This window comes from Cephus cinctus, unplaced genomic scaffold (genome assembly GCF_000341935.2).
Source record: "Cephus cinctus unplaced genomic scaffold, Ccin1 Ccin1_scaffold0201, whole genome shotgun sequence".
NCBI lineage: Eukaryota > Metazoa > Arthropoda > Insecta > Hymenoptera > Cephidae > Cephus > Cephus cinctus.
The window spans coordinates 192,880-210,550 of NW_014332921.1; the positions used below are offsets into that span (position 1 = coordinate 192,880).

Genomic DNA, 17,671 nt, shown 5'->3' on the forward strand with positions numbered 1-17,671 from the left:
AGGGGCGGAAGGGGGCGGGGGAGGAGGCACGAAAGCGTGGGTTCCCAGATCGATACCAGGCCGTGCAACTGAAGCCCATGTCGTCGAAACATCAATACATCTGCACGTGCACCCTTTGTGCACCATCTAAAAGACGTCCCTGACGAGAGAGCGAGGAAGAGGAAAAAAAAGAATTCCCTAGAATTAATAAACCGACACTGTCGCTCTGCTAATGAATTTATCTAATTTTTTTTCTACTGATATCTCATAAATATCGTTCTCGTATATCTTTGGTGAATTTTGAAGAGTCTGTTAACTGGCAGATATTACGATGCTGCGGTGCATTGATGTCTAGGGATATTCGTTGCGATCCCTAGGGAGTTTTACAGAGCTATCGATGTTTCACCACGTGAGATTGTAACTCAGGGGATTACCGATAGATGGCACTAATGTTTTCTGTCTCGCGTAAGCACGAAGGTGGTCACTTTTTGGTGGGCACGAAAATCCCTGCTTTTCAGCTTTATTGCCCTTTGCCATTGGCAATGGGTATAACCCTGTGATACGTCCTTACTACGTTGTTGCCGAAAGTCACTAGGGATATCGTGAATGACTTTTTTGCTATTTCCTCAGACTCAATGCTACGTCAAAATAACGCAGGGGCGTAGAGGAGAGCTTTTAAAATTTCTTAACGACTCGGCGTAACGACTCGAGGACAAGTCTGTGGTGCATTCCGAAAATATTTTTGGATTATTAACGTGACGTCGGTTTACGTTTAATTAAAAGCTCAACTGAAATAATCGTACGCTGTAAACGCGCCTTGTGCAGTCACGACCTTGAAGTGGGAAAAAGAAACAATAATTAAACAACCGATTCACCGCTACAGCCAGGGATGAGCAAACCGTTTTTCAATACACCCCTTCATTCTTTTTTCACAACCACACTTTTCCCCTTTCAACTCATAAGGTAACCCATACCATATGTACCCAACCCATATGTAAAATAATTTATTAAATACCCCCCTCCCCCTACCCCAATCATCCTACCTCACCTCAATATATCAAAAAGCAGAAGTTATACCTCGAGGGTAAGTAAAGGGTGAATATAAACAAAATGAGAAAAATGGTCCAAAAAGGGTAACAAAGTAGGAAGGAAGGACGAGAAAGAGCAGAGAGGTAAGGGTGTAACGTGAAGTGCAGGAGAAAAAGGGGTGAAAGGAAAAAGTAGAACTAGTGGAAGAAAAGGGGTAGTAGATTCTCGCATTTCCAAGGCGACGCCTTACGGCCTAAGAATTCCTTATTTCAGTCCAGCATCCCCTATAGCGAGTGGGTACTGGCATAGATAGAAAACCCCCCCCCCCCCTCTCTCTCTCTCTCTCTATCCTACCCTTCTTCTCATTATGTTCGGTGCCTTCGCACACTGCCCTAATGTCTCGACGACACACCAGTACACGGAACTACCCTTAGCGAGGTGGTGATATATATATAGTAGGTGGTACATACATGTCTCTCATAGCTTGCTGCGCTATGGAAGGCAGATCGATGCCACCCTATAGATATATATACACAGACGTATATAGGTATATGCACCGATCTGTATATATACGCATATATATAGGGTGTCCCTCAGAGAACTTTAACGGAGAGAGGAAGCTTCAGAAATGTCGGAGATATGGAAAAATGTGCCCAACGGGCTCTTATATTAAAGCTCTTAAAGGGGGATGTGTCGGGGCGTCACGTGAGATTTCGATCCGGGCGTTTCAATCCCTTTGAATACATCGTGCCTCTCTTTCGATGACAAAAAAAAATATATGTATACGCGTTCTTGAAATACAGCATTCTCCGCAAGGGATGATATCGGTTAAGGATGCAAGGTTAGGAATTTTTTTTATATTAATATTATTTTATGCTCGCCCCTCTGGCAATCCGGCGTTTTACTTTTGGCTGTGCAAAAAAAATTTTCAATTCGTTAACATTTCAGGCACGCGCAAGTCATTCTTAAGGATATCGAAAGGGAAAGTGATTCTTGGAAAAGATAAAAATTTAAAAAATAATTCGTCTTCGTTAATCAGCTTGAAGCTTGCTTGAAGTCAAGTGGCTTATATCTAATATATGTCTAACATATGTCTAATATATGTGTGTAAATATATATATACATATGTATATATATATATTTGTATCATTGACCAAGAAACGTATTCTTCTGTCATATATTATTTTATTTCCGTCCACGTGGTTATTAATAAACAAGGTCTTTGTTGTTTACAAAACACGATGTTAGTCCTTGTCAAAATTATTGTTATTATCGTATAACAACCCTGAGCGAGAACCATGGTGACGATTCGTTAATTCGTTTTACATTACGCATATGTCATGTGTGTATAGTATGTGTGTAGGGTAAAAATCGTGTTTGAAAAATAAAGAAGAAAAAGAGAGAAGAAAAATAAAAGTGTAAAATAAATAAGAGGCCCGGCCTCCCGTATGAATCATAACGATTTGGAAAGTCTTGCCACAATGTAGAAGCGCGCGTACACCGTTCGCTCTCTTACGAATCGCATTTACGTATGAAATTCATAGCGCCTCGTATTCCGCTTAAAGAATTTCGAAATGTCCGCCGGTAGTCGCGCTGGAAGGACGCTCGTGACGTGGAAAACATCAAGCGGCGATATGACGAAATAAAAGGACGCCGGGCGTCGTAGAGATGAAATATTCGCGTGGTTCATTTTTCTTTTTCCCCTAGTAAATTCACAGGAGTCATACCACGTGCCGGTCAGACGGGTATTCGGTTCTGTCTCCTGTGCCTAGTGGAAATGCCCCTTTATTGGTCGGCTTACGTGCCTTCCCATGCTCCTGTAGATCGATGACGTTTAACGTAGTCGAGGTACGCACGTGGTCAGACACTAGCTGTCATTTGCTTCCACGTGCGAAAAGTGACGTTTTATTAAACCGCGATTATTAACCCTCTGAATTACGATTACGTTGCCGTTGGCAATGGTTATGCCATTTTATTATAACGTTTGGCTAGGTTGGTATCAGTGAAAGTGTATCGGGTAACTTATAGGGGACGCTACTGGCAACCTTTTTAGACATGTATCTTAGCCTGGCATCTCTCGTGCCAGGAGACTGGGATAAGGATTAAATGAGATAAAAAATAATGGAGGGAGGGAGAAGACAATACAACATTCTCTCCCGCCCCTCCTTCCCCGTCGTCGTCTAAATACCAATGTAATTTAACAATTTGAAATTTTTTTTGGGAAACCTATGATCATTGGAGGATAATTGATGATAGGGATGCTGCGATGATATTTTTCATAAATCTTCGAATGGACCGCTGATATCGTCTCCGAGAGAAAAATGAAATATTATTTTAATTAAAAAAAAAAATAATTAAATTTAAAACCAGATGGGGTTGGTATTGAAAAATTCTTATCCGTAATCGATGCTGTTGATATTATTTTATTGCATAGTTCGCAAGTGATTAAGAACGATTAGTAAAATCGTGCTACTCGGTATAACCAGCCGATACTACCAGCGACAGGGGGTAATCGCCTTGAGTCGAGGACGATGATCCATAATGATTATAAACTTGATTCATTCATGCACTGAGGATTCTTCATGCGATTCTAAGCGCACGATAGAATCGTTAAACATGCGTGAACCTCGTGATTTTATCTGGAGCACGTGGTTCGGGATTTAGTTAGGTTTAGTGGGACGGTAGGACCTTGCACGTTGTACTTGTTGTTTGTTTTGTTGTCGATCCCCCCCCCTCCCCCGCCCCGGTACTGTCGGACGTGGCCTTAGCTCCCCGCTGCAACATTCGTGTACTTTTAGCTGGACACGTTTTCGTGCGCGGCCTTCATTTTTTTGATCCTCCACCTCCCACCACCCCCTCCGTCGCCGTAGACCACCTACGAATTTCACCACGTTTCACGTGAAAAAGGTCATTGAATCGATGAATTGTAACGCGGCGCAGGACAGAAACGCCTTAGCGATCAGCAGGTGCGCTTTATGCCTGTGATATTTGGGTAAAAGAAAAAAAAAAAAAAAAACGGATTCGTACAAAAGCAGCGGAACAAAGCGAAATCGTTATTAATAAGGCACGTAGGACTTTTCTTTTTATGCGAATTCTGATATCCATGGATTTTACATAAAAGACTGTTAAATGGAACGCTCCGAGCAGACTGGAACGATTCGAGTCGGACTAATTTAATTCGCTACCCTGTATATAATCGGCACGTGAAACAGACAAGTGTCACTTGGAAATCTATCGAAAATCTACTCCCTCACGAGATCTAAGAGTTATCGACGAAAACAATTAACCCACCATACATACAGTTGACAAACACTTGAATACTGACAAGTCTAATCAATTCGAAAAAAAAAATTACCAACGTCCTTTCGAGACCAAAATATTCGAGCAGACTAAAGATCCACGTCCGGAAACTCACCACACAGCAGCCTATATACGGTGCCGAAATAATAACGAATCAAGTACAGAAAAATTAATTTAAAAAAAAATCTCAAAAATCGATCACCGTCAATTCCGATATCTTCCCGATTCCTCTATATACCATGAAACCACTGACAACGGCCATATGAAAAATGCCTGAAGGAAGCAAGAGAAAAAAAAAAGAAACAAGGAATTCACGAACTTTCGTCATCGCGCTCGGGATTCCGGGCGAAAGTCGCCCGCGCAATTCAAGCGGCGTGATACCGGCTTTAGATAGCAAAGCGTTCTTTGCCGACGCTGCGTCACGGAAAAAAAAAAGAAAGTTACGAACACTCGTCTAAGGAGAGCTACCGGCGTTGTAGTCTGACGAGAGACCGAGGCAACGTCGTTATGCAACCGGTAACCCCCCCTCCCGCCGTACCCGAAGCACTTCACCCTCTGTCCTTGTCTCGCGTATCCACCTCCCTCTCACCTTTACAACTTCACCACCTCCGTCATCCACCTCGTCCTTCTTCATCCTCCACCTTGCAGACGGCTGTACTCAAATTCATTCTTATGGTATATACGCGCGTATGACTCTCCCCTCTCTCGCCCCTATCCAACGCGAGCCTCCCCTCCACAAATAATCCCAACGCGCAGCTCGATGCATGCGCAGCATTTTCAAGTGTTTGTCAACTGTTTTTCCACGATTTTTGATCGCGTCGCGAAAATACCAATGAGCCTGCGCGACTATTGCATTATCGTCGCAACATTATTTATTCCCGTGTACGCAAGTGCGACGTGTGCGGCTTCTGCGTGCGCGCGCACCCGGGCCCTTGAGAAGTGAAAATCGCCTTCGGCATTCAGTCCCGAGTTGCCTCGGGGCTTTAATGGTCAGTGTCTTTTTTTTTTATTGCTGGTAGCTACTATCAGAGTGTCTAATAGAATTTTCAAGGATTTTCCAAACTATTGGTTTATTTAGTGAAATAGAGATTTTACTCTTTTCTTTTTTTTTTTTTTTTTTTCCTTATATAATATTTTAGATTGTACTTCGGCAGAGTTTTTCTTGGACTTTTGTCGATCCCAAGGAATTCATTTTCCTGTCGTTTGTCAGGGACACTAGGGAATAACGGTGGGAATGTCAGTTTTACGGCTACGACTACCTTAGCCCCATTTTTCTCGAGCGAGCGAAGGTGCCTGGTCGCTGCAGCCGGTACCCGATGGGACGGAGTCGTAGAGAAGGAAAATTCGTTAAGTCGAGAACCTAGATTGTGCTTGAAAGGTGACGCACGAAAATGTCCCTAGGAAGAAATATTATGGGGAGCGTGTAACCTAACCTTACATTTTCTTAAAGATTCATTTCATTCATATCGAATTTATCGTCTGGTCGTCTAGCCGCTACGATCCCACGATTCTCATGTCGAGATCGTTAACGAACAGGGAAAACCGATCGTTCGCACCCATATAGAAACGAATCGCGCGCCATTATTGCCTATACAACTATGCAGTAAGGTAGGTCGGGGACCGTTCTCCTTTTCCGCCTGTAACACTATTACATGGATATAGTGTATGCTGTATACTTGTCTATATATATATCGTAAGATTTTATTGTACACAAACTAGTTTTGTATTTTTATACATTGAAAATGGCGATTTGAATTTTTTTTTTATGAAAAATTTCTTACGTATTTCACAATAAACCCAATAGCCATTCTTGAGGCTGTCTCGTTTAACTTGTCTTTAAAGTAGCTGGGGAATAAATGAAAATCGAGGATTCATACTCTTTTCCTACTATACAGAGACTCAAGGATTTCTTCTAGCCGAGACCGGCTGTGATTCTTGGTTGAAAGTCTAGGATTCGTACCTGACTACATACTTGGAACCTAGCAGCCAGCGGCCGTTGCATAAGATCCTGACTTGGCTCGTTCACTCGCTCGCTCACGCATTCGCTGGTGCTTTCATATACGTGTAACGTATGCACATACACGGATTAACTCAGTCATTAGTATCGCGGACGTTGTTGCGGTTAAGTCGTTATTTAACTGGCTTTAATCGATGATACCAGTTTCGTATTGTTTCAACAAAGCTCCCGTTACCGGTATCGTTAACCAATTTTTTGGTTAGGGCGACGAAAATGCTAAAAAAAATTATTTACAAAAAGACCAAAAACTGTCTTGTTTATCTGTCCAAAATTATTAATGGCTTCGACCAGATAAGACAACGATCATTAAGTATAGATAGGTCCGTGTGATCCCTGAATTTTTTGGGATTTTCAGGGAAATCAAAAATTTTTTTCTTATTTAAAAAAATTTTTTTTCGTTACCTTACCACGTACGTCTCCCGCACGTAGGTGCTTTTTTTCCCCTTTTTATTTTCCGTTCATACAAAATTGTCGGCTTTTGCTTTTAACGCTCGCGTCGTTTCCCGCCGCGACGAGTTCGCTTATTTTACATTCGTACGCCACACTATGACACATCTAGTCGCGCGCGGCGCGCATCTATACTTGCACACGAACTCTTTGAAATATAGATAGATGCAGGCAGGCATGCTGATGTTATGATAACGTATAGCAGTGGCGCTCAGTGCTGATAATAACAGTGTTCGCTCGGTTGGAATGGTTATCGGACGATTCGAACGATCGAATGCGAATGGTCTACGTGAAAATTGGCGGGGAAATTGAAAAGCAAGCAAGATTCGCGCGCTTTTTGATCAAAATTTTAGGAGTGATGGTGTAATCGGGAAAGGGATGAAATTTATTTACAAAGTAGCCCACGTTCCCTTATGCTTATTTTTATATCCTTTTTAAAATTCGCGCCTTTTTCGATTCCTGCTACACCTGACCCCTATAGGTATATACAATACTCGCGGGAAGACTCGTTCGCTACATTTTAATCCAGTTTTCTCGATACTGTACCGGCCTGCCTACTTAGACGGTTCACAATCAAATGCTAGTTGCTTAGTGAATTTTATTCGAACTAGAAAAATGTAACTAGGAAAGTATATTGGTAAATTCGTAGATATACATATATATATATGTGTCAGTTATTATTTGCATTTTATTTTACATGCATTCGACATACATAACGCGCATTGTGTTTTTCATTGTCACACTGCGAGACTCTCGCTCTAGAGATATATATGGTATTCTACGATTAAATATATATATATATATATATATATATATATATATATATTCTACGATTCTTTTTTTCATCTTCCTTTCCCCTCTTTCTTCCTTTCCTCGCCATTATCGTCGCTCTCTTGCGCAACGGAGCGACGCCGGCTGCAGGTCGCCCTTGCCTGGCTGCGGTACACAACGACGTAAATCAACGGAGTTTCGTCGCGACAACGACGAAAAGCAACCAGCAATGCATTTCGCCATGGTTATACATACATACAACGTTATCATGAAAAGGCGCCACAACCTGGGCACTTTGTGTACATTTTTCCTTTAATTTTCCAAATTCAAAACTTTTTTTTTGTCGAGCACGCTAAAACTTTACATTATTTTTATTCTCTCTCTCGTTTAAGGCGAATCCGCATTTTACGTGCACATAAAGCACCGAATGTAAATCCCACGGGATCGATGTTCGGAAATGAAAATATTCTGTTCTATCGACGAGGCTGCTCGTTACGAGATGCCTGGGGAATATTTATATTTTTTCCCCTGGACTAGGGAATTTTTTTTCAGTCGTAAAATACCCTACATCCTAATAACACGTGGGCGCGAGAGACAGAGGGAATATATTGGTATCTATCGTATGTGCTCTTTCTTACCCCTTACGTACTATGATTTATACATGATGTACGATAACGGACTAAATTGTCTATAGACAAGTCCTGGTATAAGCAGTGGGAGGATTACATCATATTGAACAGCACGTTGTAGTAATCAATAAGCCGCGTTTTTTTCGCTTACGTCACTTCGCGCACGGCGATACACTCGGTTTAACCTGGGACGAGTGGCCACGATGAAATTCATCGAATCTTATTAATGAGTGGGAATCAGGGAAATTACATGGGTCCTTGGCCGAGCACCTTGATACACACTATTTTTCTAGTAATTACTCTGTCGGTAAATGCAATTTCTTTATAATTTTTTTTACCGACCGCGTAACGCTCACTAACCATTTTTCTCCGTCTGTTGCAGGTAAGACGAAAGCTTGACACAGTCGTCATTTTGGATTTTACAAAGAGACAAAAGCCCGTAAGTCCCTTCTCTCATTGGCGTCGATCGATTGGTAAATGATTAATTTTTTTTTCAAAATTAAACAATTCTTCGTCGAAGGAAAAACAGTCATGACAATTCTCTGAGGCAAAGTGGAATTCTAACATCGCTAATTACAAGCGTGAGGACTAATCTATTCGTAGGAAAGTAATGAGTTGTTTCTATATCTCAATGTAATATCGCCACGAGATGAAACAACACGAGGAAACTTGGCAGCGACGAACATTCTCAGTCGTCCAACGTCGTTTTTCGATTTTTCCCTCGCGAAACGTTGTTCGTTGCTCGGTACGCCTGAATGGTCGGTAAAACAGTTTAAATCGAAATATATAAAGTTTCGGATAATTAATATTTTTTTATAAAAATTTTCCCGCCCCCCTTCCCCCCCACATCGATTATTCGTTATTCCTTCTGTCAGTCCGTATTTCTCTTTCTATCGATTTCTTTTCTAACCCCAATCCATTAGTTAAGTACTTGCTCGTTATATAGCTGAAATGCCTGATTTCGGGCACAATTCCATATTACGAATAAACGCAACGGTAAAACTGCACTCGCCGGTTGAGAGTCACTGACTAGGCAGCCTTGGCTGAAGTTGTCGAACCCGCGACCCAGTTACACTGACGCGCCAACATCAGTATCGGCGTCACCCACACTTCACGAAGGTGCATGCACTGCGCGCCGATATACAGGCTTACCAACACACCCCGGGTTCTTGCCAACCGGCCGATATACACGCGTGCTACGCACTCATATGCCTATATATATATATATTAACGCGTATAGAAAAGAGACGTGTGCGCGGACGTCGCGCGTTTACGCATGTAGAATGACGGCTACAGGGCCGAGAAGAAGCAGGGAAAATGCTGGCAAGTGCATACAGTTTATGTGTTTTGAGAAAAGATGATTTTCAAATTTTGAAAAAAAAAATTTTTTAAAGTGTCAAACGTCATAACACGGCTCGAGACCACGTTGTTTTGACACGCTGTTGTGATTTAATGACAGTTGTCCATATCGTCTCTTTAATCGGACTGTATTACGCTCGCGTGCTTGTCTTTAATTTTTTTTCTCTTTTTAATAATTATTCAAATCAGTCCTCGTCATCGTGTACTCTAATTTTTTTTTTTTTCTTTATGCAATCGCGAACGACCGTATAGCTTCCCTTTCGATAGCCGCTAAATAGCACTTAATTTGTATGGTGGTTGGCGGTATCGATGTGCCAATAACGTATGGGGTCAGCGTAGAAGACTCGGGTAAAAGAAAATTCTTCATAGACGCGCGTAAAGGCTTCGCTTGGCATGCAGTCGGTAAGGAACGCGCGTTCGTGCATTGTAAAATATCCCGTAGGCCAGCGGCTCCTATTAACCGTATGTAATAAGTACATCAGAGCCAAAGTAATTGCTCGTTATCGTAAAGCACACTAGATATATATATTTTTCATTCTTAACGGGGCGTTGGTTTTCTTACGCGTAACGTAAACAGTTTCGAATCCCTTGGGGCTTGCACGCAATTTCGTGAAATAAGGATAAAATACTTTTGCGGCCGTCTATACGTAATTGGCTGCTAACGCGTGATACGATAAAACAATTAAACAATTAGTCAAGATCCTACGAAAAAAAAAATGTATACACGGTAAATAACGACATTAATTGCTACCTGTGTGAACGTACCTTTAAGGTATCGATATACAAAGAAATATATATATATAACACATGGTAATTGCATGCCAACAGATCCATACCGTAGTCCACTGCTGTATACCCTCTTACGCATCGTTATTACGCAAACTCAGTATGACAGTTCGTAATGAGAAAGAAAATATTGTTTAATCGACAGTGCACGTAATAAACGTAAGGGAAATTTAATAGGCTACGAAACTGACGTTTAACCGAGCATTACTTTTATTTATTTGATTTACATGTAAAGTTATAACGGGACAAGCCGCTTCACGAATATGGGTACTTTAATACTGTTTTAATTGTCAGAGCCTGCGTTGTCCGTTGGTTGTACAGTAGTAACGGTGAGTACCGGGCCAGACACTGGTAACACTGTGGGTGTACTGTTAAAAACGTATTTTAAATCTTGACGATAAATGAAAGAAATTTTTTGTACTATTTATACCGTTATGGTATATTCGAGGTTCGGACAAAGTTAGAAAAAAAAAAAGTTAACCTTGTTCCTGTTCGACTGTAAAATTCGGCTTGTTGCAGTTCAGCGACCGTGCACGAGGCTGTCCTTCGCTGATAAAGTTACGACACTGCACGCTACGCTCCTTTCGCAATCGCCCATTATGCTAGCATTCGTAGCTGCCTGTTGGACGGCATGCTGACTAAACTAGTTTTGCCAACTGTCGATAAATAAATAATACATCGATTTTTGGACAGGGGTGGATTGTTGGTATTGGCGCGGTTGCAAATTGGCTCTACGAGATTTGAGGTTTTTCGGGAGTTTGCGGCTACTGGAAGAATTTATAAGGGACGAGTGAAATTTTGAGGTTAGCTTCGTTGACTATTGAGAATTTTGAAAAAAAAAAAAAATTTCTTTCGTGACTGTACCTTATCAGTGGATTTTAAAAGAATGGGTGTCACTGTACGAGTAGTGGTTTTGTGATAATTTTTTTTTTCGTTTTGGCGGAATTTTTTAATCTTTTTACGAACGCACGAAGGAGATGGTACGTAAGCGGGCGATTCTTGGTTATTCCAAAAAGTTGGTTCATTGTCTCGTCACTCGACTCGCAGCATCCTTTATCATGCATGCTTACTAAAATCAAAAAATACAAAGCACCCCCTACCCAACTTCCCCCCTCTCTCTTCTACTTCAAAAGCACCAGCTACGCTGAAGCTGCAACTACTCAACGTAACGAGTCAGTAAGGCGTCCATTATCATCATATTCATTGGCATAAGTTGTTTCAAAGCGTGGAGAACTGTCCGCTAGAGTTCCCCGCATCCAGAGTATCATCTCTTCGTCATCTGACGAATCTGGGACGTCATCCAGACCGATCTAGATTTTACGTATACTTATCATATATATATATATGGGTTATACATATGATATATCTAGATTAATCCACCGTAAAGAAACTTCTCGAAAGGCAATTCCGTCCAAAACAATTCCGCTCCTGTCATGACTACGTAATACGCATACGTACACCGATGCAGGCACAAATCACGAATGACTTTTATACGCACGAGTCGCCACGCAATTGCGTCCGGCGGACAGACGATGGCGTCGATGCGGGCGTGCTTTCTAAATTTCACCACACACGATTTGGCATTCGGAAACCAATCTCCGTATGCGGATGTCAAACTGTTGGACGATCCGGGAACTTGTAATCCAGGAAGCCGATGCGTAACGAGGTATCTTTCGGTTCGTGAAAATGAGGTTAATAAATTTTTTTTTATAAAAAAAAATTAATTACTGGAATGAGGAGATATGAGTCCGGTGACGAATTTAAAAAAAAATTAATATAATGAATAATTCTGAGAAATGCATTGCGTCACGATAGACGCGAGGTGTCTTTTTTTTTTTATGAAAATTATTTCTCTTACGTCGGACAATTTTCCTTCTTTCAGGATTTCTACCCTTAACGCGTACTTCGCGCTTATTTGTAAACTCGGTTTCAGCTTCAGCAACCTGGCAAAGGGGTTGCGAAATTGCAAATGACGTATAAAGGCGGATGCTAAAGCGTGAGGCAGGTAAACTTGTGCGTTACTGGAAATAAGGTGCGCCATGCTGATTTCGAAATTTTATTTGTGATTTCTCCGTCTGTTTACACGAGCTCGACGTTTATTCAAGGTGGACGAAAAGCTTTTCGATGAGCTGTAAAACAGTACGCGAGCGTAAAAGGGTGGGAAGGAGATAAGATGTGAAAGGAAGTGAAAAAAAAAAAATTGGAAGAAGATACGCGTCACAATATACTGTTGAAAAAGATTACGCTATTGGGTAATACGAAAAAGACGCTCACGAGACAAAGAGACTCTGATTGCGTGATTACGCCGTAATTACGTTACGAATTCCATTGGATCATATGAGATTTCCCATGCGATTGCGTAACGTAACGTTTGCTCGTTACCCAGACATATATATATATTAATTTGTCATTTTTCAAACTCTTTACCAGCACGAAATCAACGCCATTTGCGATTTCGTATTGTTTCAGTATGGATGCGCGCGCATCTCTCCCACTTTACTCCATGACAAAATTAAATTACCGATGCAACCGTTACGGGTAATATAATTTTTAATGGCAGTTTCATCAAACACGCTATGATACAGCAGACTGCCGTAACCTAACCTATACGACGATATCTGTATATCCCGTGCATTTACGTGTCTTCGGGTTTACGAGCAATCAACCGTTACGACAGAGACCCCCCAAGATACTGGGTATGGAAATTCGCGAAACTCCATTGGCGACTGTACCCGTGTCCTACAATCACGTTAATCCAATCCTGCCAAAACTTTATGTAAACCCGCTCCGCGTATACGTGACATTATACGGTAGAAATCAACGAAACGATTATTACGTAAGATACAGAGACGTACGGAGAAGCCACGAGCGATCCTCGTGTAAGTTTGAATTTGAAATGACAATAGAAATTAAATATGTTACCGTGGATGTAAAAGACAAACCAAATAAAATCGCGGCATCCTGTCGAAATATTCACGGTACGACGCGCTCTGACGGCGGATCGCAAGTGGCGCGATGCGATGTGGGTCAGTCATGAGGCGCCCGCGCCGTACGGGAATGCACGAAGATCGGCGTAAAGTCCCGAGCGGCAATCACGTTGAGCATCTGGGTCAGCGGCGTACCGGCGCATGCGCAGATGTCTCGGTCGTTCACCGTCGAAGTTACTAACCTTCCGTCGGCAGCGCCAGCTTCGTATTGACCGCCGGAAAAACGTTGGCTTTTCACGCGAAGCTTCGGGCTTGCACCTTGCATCCACGTTTACTTGGCTCCATTATACCGTGGAATTCGTACGGACTGCCTCTATACGATGAAAGCTTCAAACGGGAACGTAACGGAGGAGGAAGCTTAGCAGTAGGCGTGACTGTAACGTATCCCTATTCAATTTCGAAAAACCGTTGCGATTGAAACTTATTTAAATACCGTGAAATATTTCAATATCTCTGTGTGAATACTACGTTCAGATTTCCTCCTATGGGATCTCCAACTATGCTTTTACATTTATCTATTAATACGCGTATCCATTGTGCCCCTGTGTTTTGTCGCTGCCTTACGGATTGTTATAACCTCTGAACAGCGTCTGCCGCTTAACGGCCCTAATACTTAAACGTATCGTTAGAGATATCTAACCGTGGAAGATTGAATAAGATCGAAACCAGGCGGAAGACATACAGTCGGCTCACTTAAGATTCAAGCTATTCGCGTACCGCGGCCCAAATTCGAGAATCTTTTCGGATTCCTAACGAGCTTGGCATCGGAGCAGGACGATCGTTTCTACCTGGTGCCGTGATACGATGTCGCAATCGTTGCCACACAGTTTCGCTTAAGGAAACTGTAACGGTCATTCTTGTCTAGAGCGCTCGGGCTCATTTGAGTTGCACACGGCATACCTGGGGTTGTTTGCATTTCGAATTACGTGGGGGGTCGACTTCTTGTGCAATTTTTATCGCTCCCTCCGTACAGCCAAAGAAAAACGTACTGAGACGCCACACAACTTTTTCTTCGGTACCTTCCTAGGTAACCAGTGGCGCCACTAACGGCTAGCGGATACATTTTTAACTATCTTAACCCATACTTTTTTCCTATACCATTATAACAGGGCTATCTACAACGCGTGCAATAATACTGATACGTAAACCAGTGAAAATAAATTATTTTTTTTTCTCGTTTTCTCAAAAACATTAGCAGTAGGCATATTTCTCCTCTGGCATTGTTACTTCTTCGTGCAAAATCCTCGTTCGCTCAACAACTAGCGTACTGACGTTCGTATGTATATATTTATATATAATCTCAAATATGTATGGATAAATCTAACACCAATGCCCCGCGATCGACTTTACAGCTACGTGAACTCACCTACGTGGCACTGGCTATTTTCCAGTCTGACCCACATTCGCACTGCGATTCACAACACTCCCCCATCCGTTCGTTCTGCAAGATTTAAGAGGGAGCAATGGGCGATATCTATTCTAGCTGGATTTACCGAGTGCAATTCGTGCGTTCGCCCAACCTCGGCGTCTTTGCGTCACTTCCTCGCCGGAGTAAATTCTTCCCAAGGATATCCCTGAGGAAGTTTAGTCATAAGGGTGAAAGGGAATCCCTCTGTATATAGGTAACGCCAGTCTGCGCAAACCATCCCCTCTTATCTCGTTAATTTGAAATTGGCGCCAAACTCTCTCAACGACCACGTGACTGGAGTTTCTACGCTCTTTATATTTTATTCCAGTCCACTTAGGGAGATTCTTGCACAACCCCCTTTTACCAGTTTGCCACAAGTTTTTATTGTGTATGCGCATTCACCTGGATACCATTGAAACTGATACTCTGGGGTGGCGGGCATTTAATTTTACGAAAACTAATCCTCCCATCAGGAACTTCTTAGGGTGTAGTTTAATAGCTTCGATTTTCACTCACGACTATGCCGCACCCTGTGGACCCTCTGGGTTAAATTATTATTTATTATGGCAACCAGTACACCCCTTCTGTCAGCCGCATCGTTACGCAATCCTAATTAGGTGTACGAACTCATATATAATTTTTTCATATTTTTATACAGACTGTACATCTACATATCGTACTACGAGACACTGCCTAAGAACTTTCTTGGCTTTCTCATTATGCATACCTATAGATACTACAGACATACAAAGACCAAGAAAATAAAAACAGACACCTCCAGCATCCCTTTTATCAAGTTCCACCCCTAATTCAATTACGTATTTCCATTTTACTCGCGAAACTACATTAGGGAGTACTGTGGCCGTGTTATTATACATTATCAAGAGCGATGACCATTTGTTAGGGGTAGCGTAAGGGTGCAATTAACAAAAAAGCAAGACAGCCTCTACCTTTAAACGGCATCTAATTTGTCTATTTGGAATATTTTCTATACTTCAAACAAAGGGTATCATAGTGCATCTGTAATAGTCAAAAGTTATTTGCTATTGAAATAAAAATACGTCTTCTCTAACACCCGTCCGTAACCTTCGGCGTCTCACAGCCGAATGGCCGCTTCTCCTTCGGGAGACTCGCCAAAGTTCAGACTGAGGTTCAGTACGATTTCGCACAGATGGCGGGCGCGTAGCTACGGTAGAAGCGTATAACGCTTTCCTCGTGGGACGTCTGAGACTCCATAGAGGACGTAATGGCGGACATAGGTGCTAACGTAGAACGTGTCTACGTACATAAATATTCGTGTAATATCGGCAAGCTATCTAGTGACATCGCCTTTTCTGTGGGACTGCGCAAAATCGTACGCATAAATCGTGCCGATTGCATTAGAACGACACGGACGATATCTATAGCGACTACGTATATCAACATAACGTCTCCGCAGCAGTGGATAAAACAAATGGTCGTAAAAGATAAGCCAAAAATTCCTTCGGTATCCTGATCGTCGTGTTATCGGCTTGCAGTGTCCTTTCGGAGTGACAATTAAAATTTGTATCACTTGAAGCGTCTGCGTGCAATGAAAATAATTACAGGACGTCGCGACGTCTTTTTATTTATTTACTTTTTCAATCAACCAGTCACTCTTTTTCGCCGGCCGACCGATCAATCAGGACAAGGATATTACGAGTGTCCCAAGGATACTACGAAGATATCTTTAGAATGGGAGAGTTTGTTTACCAACATAGAAACGAGCGTCGGTCGCTACGAACGACGCCAGGCGTCTCTCTCGGGCGCGGGAGATACTTGACGACACTCCCGGTTCGATGATTTATACGCGCTATTGCATTTCGTTATGCGAATTTTTTTCGCGAGCAATCATTGATAAGTAAACCAGTCATCCGTAATAGTAACCTGTGACTCAGGAGTAGATGCACTCGTTTCGTTATGGCTTTTATAGTGTAGTAGCTCGAAATGTATTAGCATTTTTCGTATTGACCTCATTCAAATATACTTTCCTATTGCATGACGTATCGTTCGTACACCGTAATAGGAATAACGTGTCTGATTTTATAATCAGATTTTTTTTTCCTAGTCACCCGTTAAATTTTTTCACGCCCATCTTGATTGGCTTTATACGTACCTGTTTAACGTCTACTAATGGACTCGGCAGATATATCGTGTCGCGTGAGATAATTTTTTAAAATCATATTTTCAATATAAAATTCTTATTCGACAATGGATTTTGTAACTATCTGGGGAATATCCCTAGGGTGACCATATAGTTACTTTACACTGAATACACCAGGATACTCAGCTGCACAATTATTTATTTCTTCTGGTATTTATAGAGTATTACGTCCTGCAGGTTGGCAACCTCGTGGCCGGTTATGCAACATGCGAGAAGCTGGCTGAGAAGGTCCGGACGGTGGTAAAGGAGAGAGAGAGAGAGAGAAAGAGAGAATAAAAAATATATTAGGATAAGGAAGGAAAAAAGAGAGAAAAATTAAATACAAAATAAAAAAATGTCTATATATGTATTTAGTTTTATATGTAACTTTTGAATATGTAGAAAATTTATATGTTAATCATTTTAATTATCTTGACCACAACTATCATAGGTTACATGCTATACTCGGAATGTAGTTACTAATGGCCGGCCGAACGTTACGAGTAAAGTTTTCCGTTTCATATAGTTAACATAAAAGAGGAAGCACGAATTGGATGTAGCTGGGAGCCATGTGCAATTATCCGATTCGCATGTGCTCACGGAAATGGCAATGCTTGCGAATAGTTATAGGGCCTGGCTATTAGCGCGAGAACTTACGGAGCCGTGCAATAAACGGAAATTATTATTCGGCGGGACGTTGCGCCGCGTGGAAATGAAGGACGCAAATTGCATCGACGCGCGGCATCGAGACGCTCCGTGTTTAGTTTGAGATTAACGTCGTTATCGGTAAATAACAGA

At 41.8% G+C, this 17,671-nt stretch overlaps 2 protein-coding genes and 1 long non-coding RNA gene across 10 annotated transcripts in view; 1 reads left to right on the top strand and 2 right to left on the bottom strand.

Annotated features, from left to right (window-relative positions):
* The window catches only part of LOC107264875 (probable nuclear hormone receptor HR3), an 88,963-nt gene that overhangs the window by 42,837 nt on the left and 28,455 nt on the right, over nucleotides 1-17,671 (top strand). The window lies entirely within an intron of this gene.
* Nucleotides 1-17,671, bottom strand: part of LOC112493930 — a 52,273-nt gene that overhangs the window by 33,468 nt on the left and 1,134 nt on the right. The window lies entirely within an intron of this gene.
* On the bottom strand, nucleotides 11,272-12,385 carry LOC112493929. Its single transcript, XM_025082091.1, has 2 exons — nucleotides 12,176-12,385; nucleotides 11,272-11,627 (listed from the first exon to the last, which is right to left on the bottom strand). Exons 1-2 carry the CDS (start codon nucleotides 12,356-12,358, stop codon nucleotides 11,478-11,480), a joined length of 333 nt encoding a protein of 110 aa, XP_024937859.1. The 5' UTR covers nucleotides 12,359-12,385; the 3' UTR covers nucleotides 11,272-11,477.

Bases quoted from the DNA above. Each gene is read 5' to 3' on its own strand.
- LOC112493929 (XM_025082091.1), bottom strand. From the start codon at position 12,358: ATGGCGCACCTTATTTCCAGTAACGCACAAGTTTACCTGCCTCACGCT. The intron at 11,628-12,175 runs GTAAGAGAAATA...CGTAAAATCTAG, and splicing joins AAGAAGGAAAATTGTCCGAC to ATCGGTCTGGATGACGTCCC.